Source organism: Aphis gossypii, unplaced genomic scaffold (genome assembly GCF_020184175.1).
Source record: "Aphis gossypii isolate Hap1 unplaced genomic scaffold, ASM2018417v2 Contig01045, whole genome shotgun sequence".
Lineage (NCBI taxonomy): Eukaryota > Metazoa > Arthropoda > Insecta > Hemiptera > Aphididae > Aphis > Aphis gossypii.
Genome location: NW_026083427.1, coordinates 11,085 through 28,003, shown reverse-complemented (window position 1 = coordinate 28,003; position 16,919 = coordinate 11,085). Strand labels below are relative to the sequence as shown.

The 16,919-nt window shown below is 38.2% G+C and overlaps 4 protein-coding genes across 4 annotated transcripts; 2 read left to right on the top strand and 2 right to left on the bottom strand.

Moving 5' to 3' along the window:
* Positions 1–2,608: 2,608 nt before the first annotated feature.
* On the top strand, positions 2,609–3,629 carry LOC126555735 (uncharacterized). Its single transcript, XM_050210620.1, has 4 exons — positions 2,609–2,789; positions 2,933–3,115; positions 3,189–3,266; positions 3,465–3,629. The coding sequence occupies exons 1-4, from the start codon at positions 2,609–2,611 to the stop codon at positions 3,521–3,523; spliced, it is 501 nt and encodes a 166-aa protein (XP_050066577.1). The 3' UTR covers positions 3,524–3,629.
* On the top strand, positions 3,525–4,501 carry LOC126555737 (uncharacterized). The gene is made up of 4 exons (XM_050210622.1): positions 3,525–3,539; positions 3,748–3,907; positions 3,986–4,230; positions 4,322–4,501. The coding sequence occupies exons 1-4, from the start codon at positions 3,525–3,527 to the stop codon at positions 4,499–4,501; spliced, it is 600 nt and encodes a 199-aa protein (XP_050066579.1).
* Positions 4,502–5,457: 956 nt separating this feature from the next.
* LOC126555738 (mucin-2-like) lies at positions 5,458–12,783 on the bottom strand. Its single transcript, XM_050210623.1, has 2 exons — positions 12,315–12,783; positions 5,458–6,581 (listed from the first exon to the last, which is right to left on the bottom strand). The coding sequence occupies exon 2, from the start codon at positions 6,560–6,562 to the stop codon at positions 5,903–5,905; it is 660 nt and encodes a 219-aa protein (XP_050066580.1). The 5' UTR covers positions 6,563–6,581; positions 12,315–12,783; the 3' UTR covers positions 5,458–5,902.
* LOC126555736 (uncharacterized) lies at positions 6,796–7,470 on the bottom strand. Its single transcript, XM_050210621.1, has one exon. It carries the CDS (start codon positions 7,468–7,470, stop codon positions 6,796–6,798), a length of 675 nt encoding a protein of 224 aa, XP_050066578.1.
* Positions 12,784–16,919: the final 4,136 nt, after the last annotated feature.

Here is a 16,919-nt window from a genome sequence, read left to right as displayed (position 1 = left end):
TACCTACATTGAAGATTGAAAAGTGTATTATTATTTATAATAATAATTATGATATTAATATGTGGCTCATTCAATAATAGTAATAATACTTATGTTGATGAACTTTTATCATTTGTGTAGGTTAGGTTAGGATGTCATACAAAAAAAGTATTGCTTAAGTGACCGGTCAAAACGAAGAAGGGTGCAGGAGGAGGTAGAAATTCCTATGGTATTAAATAATGTTGAAAAAAATTCAACATCTCATTTAATTTTTGAACCTAGTTTTCTGAAATCAAATAATACTCTTGTTACTAATAATGATGCATCAACTTCCTCTACAGCTATTGATTCTGTCTTAACAAATACTGTTGTCACAAATGAAAATGAATATTATAAAGAATTGAATCAATCTTCATCATCGAGTTTGTCTTCTAATGAGGATAACACAGATAATGAAGATATAACTTATTTTAATGATGTTGATCAGTTATCATTATTTAGTTCTTTAATTGCTCAGTGGGCAGTTCAATTTAACATTTCTCAAAATTCACTTAATGCTTTATTAAAATTATTAAAACATCATAAATGTTTTGAAACTTTGCCTATTGATTCGCGAACTATATTAAGTACAAACACATTATGCACTTCAAATTGTCGTGTTGTTGAGCCAGGAAAATATCATCATTTTGGTATTTTAAATGGAATTAAACAAAATATCCCTGATTGTTTTGATAAAGAAATGATTCAGATTGTTGTTGGAATAGATGGATTACCAATTTTTAAAAGTAGTCCTGAACAATTTTGGCCTATCCTTGCATATATCAGACCATATAAAAATCAAGTATTTCCAATTGGGATTTATTGTGGGAAAGTAAAACCCATTGATAGTAATGATTTTCTGAAAGATTTTGTTGATGAAGCAAAAGTATTAAGTGAAAGTTGTGTTTATATAAATAATAAAAAGTATATTTTTTCTATAGATGTTTTTTGTTGTGATGCGCCTGCAAAATCTTTTATTTTAAAAACTAAAGGACATTCAGGTTTTTTCTCTTGCTCTAGGTGTGAGCATGAAGGACAATATTTATCTAATAGAATTTGTTTTCCATATACCATACCTTCTAATTGTCCACCCAAGCGAACTCATGATAATTATGTTTTGCAAACTCAAGAGGAACATCATATTGGAAATATCTCTATTTTAGCAACTTTACCAAATTTTAATATAACGACTGGGTTCAGTCTTGATTATATGCACTTGGTATGTCTAGGGACTGTTCGGAAACTAATACTTTTATGGATGAAAGGACCCAATGAAGTTCGTTATCCCTCTTGGAAGATAACAGAAATCTCTAATTATATTCAAATTATTAAAAACAAAATGCCTTGTGAGTTTGTAAGAAAACCTAGGAATCTAGATGAAGTAAATAGGTGGAAAGCAACAGAATTTCGTATGTTTTTACTATATTATGGCATAATAGTCACTAAACCAACATTGAAACATCAACACTGGAATCATTTATTTAATTTAAGCATATCGATGATTATTTTATTAAGTCCTGATCATTCAAAATACTTAAATGTTGCGCGTCAACTATTAGACAGTTTTGTGAAAGATTTTGAAATAATTTATGGTCGTTATCTCATTTCTCACAACATTCATGGTTTAACACACTTAAGTGATGATTATGATAAATTTGGCCCATTAGATAATTGTTCAGCATTCCCCTTTGAAAACTACATGGGTTGCTTAAAGAGAATGTTAAGGAAACCACATAAACCTTTAGAACAAGTTATCAAAAGATATAGGGAAATTTGTTTATTAAAGTCTAACATAAAAACTAAAAATTGTGCTCCTAATTTTTCCGGACTTCATACCCGTGGTCCTACATTATCAAGTTCAATAAAAGGAAAACAGTTTACCACTTTGATATTAAAAAACATGACTATTAAAACACATCTGGAAAGAGATTCGTACTTTTTGACTCAAGAAAACAAAATAGTAAAAGTTTTCAACATAATTCAGAAAGAAAATTCAGAAGAAGTGATCCTTATTTGTAAAATATTTGACAAAAAAAATGAGTTATTTATCAAACCTATAAAATCTAGCGAATTAGATATTTATGTTGTTAAAAATTTATCTAATAATTTTCATAAGTTAAATATTAAAGATATTAAAAAAAAAATGATTCTTTTACCATCTAATAATAATGACTTAATTGTATTACCAATTATTCATTCATCTTTTAGTATTTAGGAACTTAGTAAAAAAGTTTTAAGATCATAATTATACTGTATTAAATTATTTTTTAAGTACTTATTATTATACCAATTACTATTATATTTAAAATTGAGCCCATATTTATCATAATTTTATTAATATACCCATGTATATAATTATTACCTATCTATATATTAGTATGTGTTTTCTTTTTTTTTTGTCTGGTTATACTAAAAATAACTAATCTGTATTATATTTATATGTCTACTTAATTTCATCTAAAATAGATTATTTTCATTTTTATAACTTTTCAATGACAATATATAATTAATAATATTCTTATTTATTTGTAGGTATTGTATTTAGTTTCTGTATACCTATAGTGAATTGTGAATGTATTAGATATTTGAAATGTGGTCAGTTGTAGAATTTATTGATGACCGATCAGTTGAAGTGGTACCGACCTACTGGCTAAACAAAAATAAATGTGCTTGGCCAAAAAAAAATTCAAAAAAATATATTCAAAAAAGAGTTAAACCAAATGAAATTGAGTTTGATTTTTTAAAGGCTCGCAAATTGGGAAAAGATAGAGGTATACAACTTACTTTATAACTTTGAACATATTATTGAAATTATTAATTAAATGACCTATATTTTCTGTAGTCCTGAGGCTTATTATAATATATTTATTAACCTAACATAATTTATAACGAAAATATATTTATTTTCATTTAGATAGTTATACTATAGCTAGAGAGAAAGCTAAAAAGGCAGAGTATACGTCTGACTTATCAACAAATAATGATACACCATCAAAAAAGTCAGAAACTAAAACTATGAAATCTACATTAAATCCTAAAAAAAGAGACAAATGTCAACAAAAAGTAAATGATGTTTTATGGAGTCCATCTTCAAGTGATTTATTGGTTAGGTAATTTATGTTACTGCTAAATTTATCAATTTTTTTTCTCAAGTTTTATTATAAAAATATATATTTTAGTCGATGACAATTTCAAAATGACAGAAACAAATTTAAATCCTCCAGCAGACAGTGTTCTTGTATTATCTGGTAAGTTATAATTGATAAAATAAACAAAATATGGATATAAATATTTCAACAAGTATTAAATATATTTTATAAAACTATTCAATTTGATAATTATATAAAAATATTAATCCAATTGTAAGGGAAGGCACTATTTATATTATATATATGTTTATGCTAGTATATTGTGAAAAAGTTATTGTTTTGAAAATTGTTTTCAAGGTACTCCAAGTTCTCCTGCTATAAAGCTACTTTCAACAATATCACCTTCTAATAGTTAAAATGTATCCAAAAATTGTGAAACTACTGTTATTGATGTAAAAAAAAAAATAAATTTCAATAAAACATGCAATATGATGATGAGTCCAATTTCTATGCCGGATAAAACAATAGAAATAACTGGTAATTAATTCATTGATATTATATTAATATTTGAAAATAATATTCCTAGTACTAAACCAATTGCATCAAATTCGTGTATTTTAATTTGATCTATTTTTGCTAGGTCTTGGGGGTGACACGTTTTATTGATGAATCTTTCATTGGTGTAGTCAATACAGCATCATCGCCGTTTAAAATTTCAAATTTGTCTAAAATAGATTTGCAGCAGTCAGTATCTGCTTCTAATGATTCAAAAGTATCTGAACATAATGAAAAAATTTATGGTAAATAATTTATAAATTAAATTTAATAATAATGTTATGAATGTATTAGGTAATATAATTTTATTTTAATCAATTTAGAATTGCTTCAAAAGATGAACCGAACAATTTGTAATATCAAATATGATATTAATTCATTAAATGAGAAGGTTGATAAAATGTATGATATATTATTGGAACCAAGTCGATTTGAAAATTCATCTTTAGAAAAAAATACTGAAAATATATTCCAAACTGAACTGTCAAATCTGCCATTAGAAACTGAAGATGAGCTAGATGAATTTGAAAGAAAACTTACAACTAATAAAGAATTTAGATTAAAACTGGTAAAAATAAAACTTTGAATATACTATCTATATATAAATATTAATAACTTTATAAATTAAAACTAAAGAATAAATTGAAAATTCTGTCCAGGTTGCAGAGCTCAAACGATTTTCACGTAACACATTGCCCAGTACTGTACGTATTATAATGAGACAATTGTTTAAAGATGTACTACTCGAGAAGTATAGCTACAAAGGTTTGAAGAAAAAGAAAGTATTCTATACATTGGCTACATGTACAGTTATATTTGGTGAGAATTTGTTATATTAGAATAAATAGAATTTCCAACTATTCTTTCTCTAGTTAAACTTAATTAAATATAATAAAAATTTAAAAATATATGTATATTAGCTAATATTATTATTACACTTAAAATTAATTTTATATTTTGTCAATACTAAAAAATTTAATTACTATAGTAGAGTAACTGTGTTTTTATCAAAATGTGTTTAATAAACAACAGCAAAATAAATAACCAGTAAGTGGTTGTCCATATATAATGAGATTTTAAACAAAAATTAATTATGTTAAATATTATTTCAGTTAAATTTGCATAGGATATATATAATTAAATACTACAAAATATTTCTAATAAATCGATAAAAAGTCTAGTTTTAAAAAATTGTAAATGTAAATTGTTTTTATTGTGTTCACCTTTGAAATATATAATTCTATATACTTTCTTGCACAGTAGCATATTTTCAACATTTTTCGGGGGGGGGGGGGGATCCACAGTTTATACATAATTAAATAATTTACCTATATAAACTATGAGAACTATATATTACCTATTGCCTTTATGGCTTTATCACACATTATATTTTACTGTAACACGGAAACTTGACGGGGTGCCTGTTAGTGCGACGACGTCGGTTGATGGATGAGGACGGGATGGCTGAGGTGTGAGACGTGAAGGAAAAACAAAATAAATAATTGAACGCACAATTTGGGGAAAATGAGGTGGTGTTTTATTATCGTTACACTACGTAATTTTGAAAAGAAGAGAACAAAAAAAAAAAAAAACAAAAAAAAACAATGGCGATGGAGTCAAAAAAAATGTGAAGCTGAAAATATATATTAGGCGAGTAGGTGTGTGTGGGTGCTAGGACGCGGATCACAAGACTGACTGTCTTGGGTCCGGTGCGCGGTGTCACCGGTTCGATCCGTCCGCGCGCGGTTATCGCGCATCGGTGTCGTCCGTTGTTACCTGGCGGTTGGTAAGAGAAGTAATCGGCGGATTTCCGCGTAAATGCCGTTTGGATTCAAACGGCTGTTACGCGGGACCGCGTCATGCTCCCCCCCAAACCGCCAGGGGTGGCGGGTTTCCGGCCGACAACGGTTGGGTGATAGGTGTGGGCGGTGGTTGTTCGGTGCGGGCACTATTCCGGAGCAGTGGGCACGTATTCCAGCTGATTACAGCGGACGTGGTCCCGGGTGTCTACTCCGGTTGTGGTGGTGTGGGTCCGTCTAGATAACCCCGGATGGCGTTATCATAGACGGCCTCCATGTCTACGTCCTCGGGAGGGCCGACGTCCACGTCTGCCAGCAGCTCCGCCTCTTCCTCCGGGGATATTTCCATATCCTCCGGAGGTGTTGGGGTGGGCGCTGGTTGTTCCGAGGTTTCAACTATTCCGGTAGGCATGTTTTCCTCCGGGGTTGTTACCTCGGCGACTAGGGGTCGTTTCCTCCCTGGTCTGCAGACGTGGTGCCGTTGGGGGTGACGGTTGATGGCGGCGGGTTGGTGGTGGGTAGCGTTTTTTGTAGGCGGAACTGTTGTGACGGCCCCTCCCCGGTGGTCCTCTTCGCTGCCTTGAAATCGGCTAGCCGAGCTGCGTTCCTTCGCTGACGGTGGTTTCGCTGGCGGTTTCTGTTTGCTGGTGGTGCCGCTACCGTCGTCGTCGGTCTTGCCGTTGTCGTCATCGTTCTTGTCGCTGTTGTTGTCGTTGGCGGCGCTGTTACGATCGCTGGCGGCCGGGGTACTGGCGTTGCCATCAGGGGTAGGGGAGGGGGTCGGAAAAGGTACGCAGACGGGGGAATCGCGGGCGGTCGCGGCATACCCGCTGGTAGCACGTGCCGTCTCGGGCTCCGGGACCGGTGTGTTTCCACGGGTGGCTCGTCCATCACACGGCGGAATGCCGCCGTGCGGTCGTTCCACCCGCGGTTGTAGGCAGCCCACAGCACCGGGTCCCGGCGTAGCTGTTCCAGGGGCATCCTTCGCGCCCGTGCGGCCGTTGTTGCGCGGGGGGTTTCGGCGTTTGCCGTGCGCAGTAGCTGCTGGCTGCGCTCTAACAGTTCCGCGGCCTGGTGGAGGGGGTTTTGCCTCTGGTCCATGTTGCGGTTGGCTGCTCGACTGTGTGTGGTTGGTACAAGAAGATATGGTTAATAAAATAATCATATGAGAAGTAGACGACCATATATGTATATCTACCACTATATACGGCAATTTCTTATATATTATTACTTGCTAGCGGCGGTGTCGCGCGTTTTAAACATGATACGTGGAGTTTGCGTGGCGGTTGTTGGTCTGTTAGGAACACACCTTTGCCTACGCGTGTTTTTTAGTGTTACCGGTCCCCACCACTTGGGTGCGAAAACGGCGTGAAACTTGGCGTGCTTTCGACACGGTGGTGCGCTTTGTAGTACACCGTGTCACCTGTTGTATAGGCCGTACACGTCTGGTCACCTGTCGCAGGTGTTATTTCCAGTACGTGTCTCTCGCGGCTTTCCCTACCCACATTGATTTGTTCGATCGGGCTGTCCGTTGACCGCGTCAGTGCCCATTCGCCCGGCCGCTTCATCTCTCTGCCGAGGACGAGTACCGAGGGGGGGAATCCTGTCTGGTCGTTACGTCGGTTCCTAATCGAAAATAATATGGGTGGTATTTTGGCGTCCCACGTGTTGTGGTTGCCGCCGGCGAGTAGGGCGCGCAATCCTTTTTTTATGTCCTGGTTGCGTCGTTCGACGGGTTGGCCCTCGGATGATATGTCGGGGTTGTCCAGCCCTCGGCTCCCCACCGTTCGATCGCGCTGCGCATATCGTTCGCTACAAATTGGGGGCCGTTGTCGCTTAGGCACACACGGGGGTATCCGAACCGGGGAAAAAATTCTCTTTCGAGTTGTTTCGGTTATCGTCTTCGTAGTGGCTGTTCCGAGTGGGTATGCCTCGGTCCATCTACTAAACATATCCGTGGCGACTAGTAAATATTGTTTTCCCCTGCTCGTGCGTGGGTAGGGGCCCATGAGGTCTATGCTAATTACCTCCCAGGGGTGGCGGGGTGTTCTGGCGGTCATTGGGTCGTCCGCGCGCCTGTTTAGTGGTTTGGTGCACGCGCAAATGTGACACGCCTTAACGTATAGCCGTACGTCGTTTTTTTGACCTTTCCAGTAAAACCGTTGTTTTATTGCCCTATACGTTTCCTTCCAGCCTGGGTGGTTTGCGAGGACGTGATCGTGGTATGTCCATATCACGTTCTGTGTTTTGGTGCGCGGGACGACTATGGGCGTGTGTCCGCGCACATTTATTCGTAGGAGACCGTCGGTGACAACATATTTGTTGGTTTTATTTACGGTGCGTCCGGTGTCGCGCGTCGTGACGTCCGGCGTCTCGTTCTCCGCCAAATTTCGCGTCTCGGGGTCGTCGGCCTGCCAGGCTGCGAGCGTCGCGCGTGAAATGGCGGTCCCGCCAGTGGTGTCTCCCGGGTCCGCGGTGGCAAACAAATTGTCGACCGGCGTACTATTAGTGGTGGTGAGCGGTGTGATTGGTGCTCCTACTAGTCGCTCTTCGAGGAGGTCCTCGTCTACGGGGGGCCCGGGGCTGGGTTGCGGGACAGCATGTCCGGCGCTTCATTCTGTACGCCGGGCACGTGTATGGTGGTGAAATCCAAGTTGGCCAGTTGTAGCGCCCCCTGGTTAACTTGGAGTTGGTGTTTTTGGCCCGGTGGAGCCATGTGAGTGCCGAGTTGTCGGTGAATAGGTCAAAATGGCGGGCTTCTAAGTATGGCCTAAACTTGTCGGTCGCCCAGATTATCGTGAGACACTCGCGCTCTACCGCGGCGTACCTAGTCTGCGTGTCGCTAAACTTTTTGCTAGCGTAGGCGATTATCCGTCTTTCCTCCGGTCTGTCACCCCGTTGGAAAAGTACGGCACCTGCTCCTATCTCGCTAGCATCGGTTTGTAGGCAGAATGGTTTTCCGTAATCGGGTGTCGATAGTTTCGGCGAATCGCACAACGCGTGTTTTATTTTCGTAAAAGCTGCCTGTTCGATTTCGGTCCACGCCCACTTAGTCCCTGTTTGAGCCTATTCGTTAGGGGTGCTATGGTGTCCGCGTAGTTGTCTACAAACTGGCTGTACCAGTTGCAGACGCCTAAGAACCTCCGTAGGTCCCGTATTTTTGTGGGTGGGGGAAATTGCATGATGCACTCTAGCTTCTCCGGTTGTTTGTCTATCCCGTCGGTGTTCACTAGGTGTCCGAGAAATGCGATTTCGGTCGATCCGAAAGTGCATTTTTCGGTGTTGCAAGTTAGCCCGTATCGTTGTAGACGCTCTAGAACTCTGTCCAGGTGACACTGGTGTTCGTCCGTGGTGTTTGAAAACACCACTATGTCGTCTAGGTAGACGCGGACGAACTCGTCCAGATATCCCCTCAGGACTTCGTTCATAAGACGTACAAAGGTCATGGGACTGTTTTTGAGGCCGAAGGGGAGGACCCGGAACTGGTATAGACCCCGACGTGTCCGGAATGCCGTGTATTTTCGCGCTTTTGGGTTAAGAGGTACTTGCCAGTATCCCGACTTAAGGTCCAAAATGCTAAAAATTTTTGCGCCTCGCATTTGCCGTATCAACGTATTGAGGTCGGGCATCGGGTACGCGTCGGACTCAGTGACGTCATTAAGCCGTCTGTAGTCGATGCACAGTCGGTGCGTTCCGTCTTTCTTTTTCGCTAAAACGACGGGTGCCGCCCACGGGGAGGTGCTTTGTTCCACGAGTCCCTGTTGCTCCATATCCCGTACCATGGTGTCTATTTCTACCTGTTTCGCGTGCGGATAGGGATATGGTTTTAGCGCTATTGGTGTTTGGTTCTTAAGGAGGATGTCGTGTTCGATTAATCTGGTGCGCCCAACCCTCCCGCTGAAAAACGTCCGGGTAGTCGCGAACTACTTCGGTTATTTTCGCGCGTGTGTGTGGGTCACCGTGTATTAATAGTTTATCGATATCTGCGGTCGGGCGGGGGGTGGCTGTCCGGCCTTTCCAGCACGCCGATGTCCTCCTATGTGTACCTAGGTGTATAGTGCTCGTCGTGTAGTCCCAAGTGACTTCGTTGTCTACGAGGAAGTCGTGTCCTAGGAGCACGTCGCAGTATAATGTGTCCATTATTGCTGCGGTGAAATGAAAGTGACCGTTAGGTCACCTAATCTGGCTTCGAATGTGCGGTACCGCTTGTTACTGTGGTGTGTCCGTCCGCCATTCGTACGTGTGTGGGTTGTCCGTGGTGGGGTGTGCCATGTGTGTGTGCAATGTTCGGGCTTACGTATGATTTCTGTGCCTGTGAGTCGAGTAGTGCTGTTACGAAGCCTGACCTAAATTCGAGTTCGACCGCGGGGGTCGGAATTTTGTCGGGGCGTGTTCGTTTAGCATCATTCGACGACGGGTGTGTGCTGTAGTTGGGTAACTGGTTCTCAACCGCGAACTCGGTGTCCCTGGTGGCGGTGTGTACCGCCATTACCAGGGCGTCCGTTCCGGTTACCTCTGAACTACGCACGCATTCCGACGGCGCACGTGAAAATTCCGCAGTAGGGGTCGTTGTGTGTGGTGATGATGACCTACTACCTACCGAATTTTTGTGTGTGTGTGAGGGCGATATATTCGATGACGCCGAGCGTGTCGATGTGCGTCTGAAGGTTATATCCCCGTCAGCGTTGCCGAGCATTGTTTGTGTGGGTGTGATCGTGTGTGTGTGTGTGTGTGTGAGGCGGCGGTGCGGACAAATGTCCGCCGACTCATCTGGCGTTTCCCGAAGCCGGTGCGTTTTCGGGACAGTCGCTATTCCAGTGCGGTCCGCCACAGTGCCTGCACGGGTCGCGCGGTAGTGGTCTGCCGGGCGTGTTGTCCCGCGTTCGCGGCTGCCGTGGTGGTTGTGGTGTACGCGACCGTCCGGGTTTTGTGTATAACGCTGCTGGTTTGGGCGAATCATCCGGTGTATCCATGATTTCCCCTATTAGGCTTAGGTCCGCGAATGTGGTGGGACGTTGCAGTAAAATGTGCGTACGGTATTTCTTTCGCGTTAGTCCAACTATCGTATGTACTAGCTGTGGTTCAGCTAGCACCGGTACTTGTCCGTTGTTGATACGACGTGTTAATTGATGTTTGCGCGAAATGAAATCCGATAGCGACTGCGTTGGGGATTGCCGGACGGTCATTACCTCCTCCTGCAGCCGGGACTGAATTGTCATGCTGTTGAATTTTTTTAGAAAATTCGCACGAAATTCGTCCCAGGTGTAGTCCAGTAGCCTGACGGTGTTCCACCAGGTTCTGGCTGCACCTTTTAACTGCGGTTCGATAATGCTCGTCCAGCCCGTGCGTTCTATCTGCGTATTATACAGAGTGGCTTCGGCCCTATGTATGAACCGTACCGGGTCCTCGGGCGTCGTTCCGTGGAACTCCGGCAGTGAGTATCTCACTGTGCGTATTTCGTCATACGGTATAAACGACTGTTGTAATACGCAGCTGTGTGGGGTGGCGGCGGTGTGTGGGGTGGACGACGTGTTATCGAAACGGACGTTGCGGTGTGCGCGGTGGTTGCCCGCGGACGGTGATTCGCGTAGCGCGGGTCCTCTCGCTCCGCAGTCCGTGATGTTTGGTGTGTCGGTGTGTGTGTAGTTATGTGCGTTATCTGTGGGCGGGTCGTCCGGCGTGCTCGTGGTGCTGCCCAGATAACGTTGTGCGTTGGGGACGAGTTGGCACGGGTGCGTCCGGTTGTGCTTCCGGTGTCAGACGTGACATACCCATCTCGAGGCGACGCATTGTCTCCGCTAAGCGACGTTGGTCTTCGGCAAAGCGGGCCATGTAGTCCTCGAGCATGGTTAGCCGTGCGTCCAACCCGGCCGTGTGCGGCGCGTTTTGCGCCGCTTCTCGTACCCCTTTCAGTATGCCACGGGCCGACAGTATTAGATCCGTGGCCTGTTGTGCGGTGTGTATGGGTGTGGTACACGTGGGTGTGGAGTTGGTTGTGTTTGTAGGCACGGGGGTGGGGGTACGGTTGTCTGTGACCGACTCCGTATGCCCGGCGTTGAGCGCGGGGTTACTGTCTGTCCCGGTCCCGGTTGTCCCATCGGTTTCCATGGGGGGGAACCGGACGGAGTTTGCCTGTATCCCCATTCCCGTGAGGTGGTCTGCTAATCGGATTTCGAGCGCATCTTTCGTGCCTCCTTCCGATAGCCCCCGTTGCCTGCACTCGTACTTTAGCTCCGTTGCGGTCAACTCACTCAAAAAATTTCCTGCCATTACGTCCGGCTGTCCGGTGTTATGTTCAAGTAAGAAAATTTATAAGTGTCGATGTTATCGGTAGAGCAGATATCGCGTTCTCTCGATTTGTGTGACCGCGTATCGATGTCTATTTACGTACGAATGTAGGTCACTGGGTCGTGACCGTTGTTGTTGTGCTGCCGGGTGATCACAATAAACCGGTTTCCGTAGTGATAGTCGCGGCTGTGTGTGTTTCCTGTCGACTATCGCGATTCGGGACGGCGGCGGCGGCACTATGGGCGGCGCGGCGGTGGTCCGGTTTCGTGGTGGCTATTTCCGGGTACTCGCGAGGTGACGCTGGGCGGGTGGTGGTGGTGTTGCGGTGGTGTTTATGACCGTGTCGCGCTCTAGCGTTCCTACCTATCCTAATCCCCGTGTGTTTGCAGTGTCGCGCGCGGTGAGATGTGAGAACGGGCGTCCGTAAGTCAGGCGGCGCGGCTATCGTTACGTTCTTTGTGGTTATGTTACGTAACGCGGGTTTTTCCGTTATAGCCTGCAAACCACGTTTTCGTCGTGCGTTGCCGGAGGTAGTTAGGGTAAAGTAATATAATGTTTCACTTACCGGTGATTCCTGTTCGGGGAGCCAATTGACGGGGTGCCTGTTAGTGCGACGACGTCGGTTGATGGATGAGGACGGGATGGCTGAGGTGTGAGACGTGAAGGAAAAACAAAATAAATAATTGAACGCACAATTTGGGGAAAATGAGGTGGTGTTTTATTATCGTTACACTACGTAATTTTGAAAAGAAGAGAACAAAAAGAAAAAAACAAAAAAAAACAATTGGCGATGGAGTCAAAAAAAATGTGAAGCTGAAAATATATATTAGGCGAGTAGGTGTGTGTGGGTGCTAGGACGCGGATCACAAGACTGACTGTCTTGGGTCCGGTGCGCGGTGTCACCGGTTCGATCCGTCCGCGCGCGGTTATCGCGCATCGGTGTCGTCCGTTGTTACCTGGCGGTTGGTAAGAGAAGTAATCGGCGGATTTCCGCGTAAATGCCGTTTGGATTCAAACGGCTGTTACGCGGGACCGCGTCAAACTGTCGTCAGAATACATAGAATACCAATTTCTATACTTATTACTTTACTATACTGCAAGGATAATATGTATCGGTTTTTTTTCTCTGGAGGGTCCAGTACCCCTGGACCACCCCCGTAAATACGCCACTGTCCTTGCAGTATTAATTCACTGTGCTTTGACGGATTTAGGTATGTGGTGGCCCTTAGGTAGAGTGTATTGTTTACTTATTAAAATATCATAAAATTGTTGGAACCCCTGGGCTGCAGCCAACTATAGGCCCTCCCATAAATCTGGCCTTGGTGCTACTTTTATATGCCAGCCGCCAGGCCAAATAATTTAGTATTTTTTTAAATTTGTTTCCATATTGATATTGCTATATTATATTATGTATTTATTAATTGTGATATTATGCTAATATATAGTATAGTACAACATTACTTTTTTAAATAAATATATAAGGAATAATTAATATGATACAATAATTACAATATATATTAACTAATATTATATAATAGTTGTTTATTTTATCTTTTTTTACTTAAATATCATTATTTTCAGTGCTATAAAACAAATGAAAAAAATTTAAATTAAGTGATGCTGTTGACATTGAAACTCCTATAAGAAACATTTATTCTGGAGCTAAATTTAGGGAGCCAAAGAAAAATCTACTTACCCCATCTAATGAAACATCATTTAATTATCTAGTTAACTATTTTATGATTAATAACCAATAAAGTATTTTTATTTTTATTTTTTTGTTTTTGCAAATTTTTAAATTGTATTCATGAATATTATATTATATATATATTTATAAATAATAATATATTATATTATATTATAGTATATTAGATATTATTTTTTTAGATTAGTTGATTTTATATTTAGATTATATTATGTATTATTATATATTATATATTATATTATTATTATTTGTATTATATTATATTATAATTTTGTTAATATATTATAATATAATAAAGTGATTAGTGATTTAAATTTGGGTAGTCTTGAGTTTTTATTATTTCCTTTCTATAATAACAAATAATTATTAGGCATATTTCAATAGAAAAATTTGAGGTGCTGAAGCTCCTTATTATTTTCGTCATCTACTTAATCTTTTAGAATCATGGATTATGCACAATGAGTGATTTCACTTCTCCCCACCACTATTATAATAGCTGTCTATAATAAATAATCACAAAATTAATGTGTTTAATATTATCAACAATAATATAAAGGTGTTAATTAATAATGAGTACTGCAAAATTATGATTGCTAGATTCAAAATTGGGGTGCTAATCCCTCCTCCAGTTTAGCATATATATATATAATTATTGATAAAAGAAAACAGAATATATTAATACAATGGAAAATATAAATATTTGATTAATGTTAAATTTGTATAATAATAGTACTTGAGAAATAATATTTTTTAAAATAATAAATTATATGATTATATTATCATTTTCTAAATAACAATATATTATGATTTCGTTTTTAATATCCATTTAATTTCAAACCGGTGGCCAAACAACAATATATAAACATTAATATCATATTATTTAATCAAAATATGATGACATCCAAATGATTATATAATGTCATCATTATAAAAATAATAACATATAAACAATCAAAAAATGTTATCTTGCTATCTGGGACTGTATTTGAATAAATTCAATTACCTACTTTAATACATAATGCATAATAATTATTGTATTATCTAAAGTGTGTAATAAAGGAAAATTTACTAGGTACATAGTTTCACCTTTTATTTTTATTTTAGAACGAATTTCCGACATACTACACAAAAATTAATTTTTATAAAATTATAATTTTAGAATATCAATTATTCTATAGTAATTTTTTTGGTAGGGTTTTTATCCTTAATTAAAAGAAGATGATGATCCAACATTTTTCTTTTGATTGTTTTTTATTATGTTTAGTTAGTAGATAAATTAATAATTTTACTACTATGTATGTATTTTGTTTTTTCTTTATGTATAAAATATGATAAATTGATGAAATTGATATGAAATTTTACGCAATGCCAATTATTTTAAATTTAAAAATGTAATATAACGTTATATTATAGATGTAATGATAATATGAATAATATTAAATTATTGGTATAAAAAATATTTAATTTGGTAATTTTTTTAAATAAAGATAAAATTATAGGTAATTTTAATAATTTTAATTTTTTAATACAATATTTAATTTTTGAGTTTATTGTTCAAAATGTTGCGCGAGGTACCCTGCATATTTTCCAGATCAACAAATATTTTTATTGTTTCAAAATTGTTTTTTTTCGACGCTAACAGTATTTTAATTTTTGAAATAAAGTTTTCTTCAAGAGAATGAACATGTAAAAGATTTATTTTTCTTAATTATTTTTTCTGGGTGGAATTATATTTTATAAAATAAAATATTTATTATTATTATTTATTCGATTTTGATAATGATTGTTGGGTTGCTAAAAAACTATATAATAAAATAAATATTTTTCGTCGTGGACTGTATTACGTTTACGTATATTACAATTTTTTAACTGATCATATTATAATTATTAATATCATATAAAATAATAACGAGCGACGGGACGACATAATTGTCACGACGCATCATAGACGACTGTAGACTAATATAATATTATTAAAATATATATAAAAAACAAGAATACAAAATTATAATAAGCTTATCTGACCAACTTGGTCTATATAGATATACAATATATATTATCGATAATGATCGACGCGACGGTGCGGGTCCCTTCTCATCATAGCTAGCACAGACGCGCGTCTATCGTTATCGATCGCTAAAAAAAATCAATTAAAATAAAACTAAAATAATACTTAACAACAATGATTTTTATCTGTCTGGGGACACGATTTTTTCATTTTTAACTTCTGCAACTGTTTTGGTTGAAATGTGTTTATGTGTTAGTCTTTAGGGAGATAAAATAAAAAAATTCAAACAAACAACAAAATAAAAAAAACGGGAATTTTTACGCAAAACCGATTTTCGAAAAAATGTATAGCTACCAAATTTACATAATTTATACACCATATAATTTTCAAAATATTTTTAATTTTTTTCAACTATTATTATAGGTATCAAAAAATGTTTCACTCGATCAAAAAACTTGAACATTTAGTACAAGTAGGTTTCTCATAAAATTTTGTTGTTAGAAATAAAAAAAAAAGTTGAGCCTAAATCTAAGATTTTAAAATTGAATACAAGTTTCTTCATAAGCTTTCCTACCTTTAAAAAAAAAAAAAAAAAGTGGGTAAGTGGGTACTGCTCTGCTGTACATTAGGTGCCGCATGGTCATTATTATATATTATAGGAGTGTTAAATTGAATCCAATGATAGGTATCATTGTATAAGAAAAACGATTCTGAACGGAGATGATTTGTCAGCCTAGGATATAATTTCCAGTGGTTAGTGAAAAGGTGGTTTATGTTTTAATGGCCTGAATACACCAAAATTTAGTTTTTTTATAATTAATGTAAGCTAAACTTATGAAAAATCTTGTATTAAATTTTCAACTCTTAGCTACTTATGCAAAAAATTGTATGAATTATATCTACAAAATAATTTGCAACTATTCATGATTTTGACGAATTTTTGTCAATATTTGAACTTTAAATGTTAATAAAAAAAATTATACCTATGTATTCTTATAATTTTTAAATCATTATAAGAGTAACTTATGAGAAACTTTGTATTAAATTTTCGAGTATTTTTATTAGGCCAAAAAAATGTTATCGTCACTTAAAAAATTTTTTCAGAAAAATTGGAATTTTCAGTTGTCTATAAATAGCTCTATATTAGGAAAACTTATGGAAAACTTAATGTTGTATTTTTAATCCTTAGTTATAAACACAAAAATTTTTATGATTTTTCAACTTCAAAATTACTTGCAATTTTTTGCGTTTTCGAGAGATTTCGTAAAAATTTGAACTATAAACATATAAAAAAAAAATGTGACAAACGATTTTTAATTTTTTTAGCTACAATAAGAACAACTCATAAGGAACCTTGTATTAATTTTCAAAAATGTTTGGTCATCCAAAATTTTTTATTGACACTTCAAAAAAAAATTCTCTTAAAAATCGAAAATTTCTATGGTCTATAAATAACT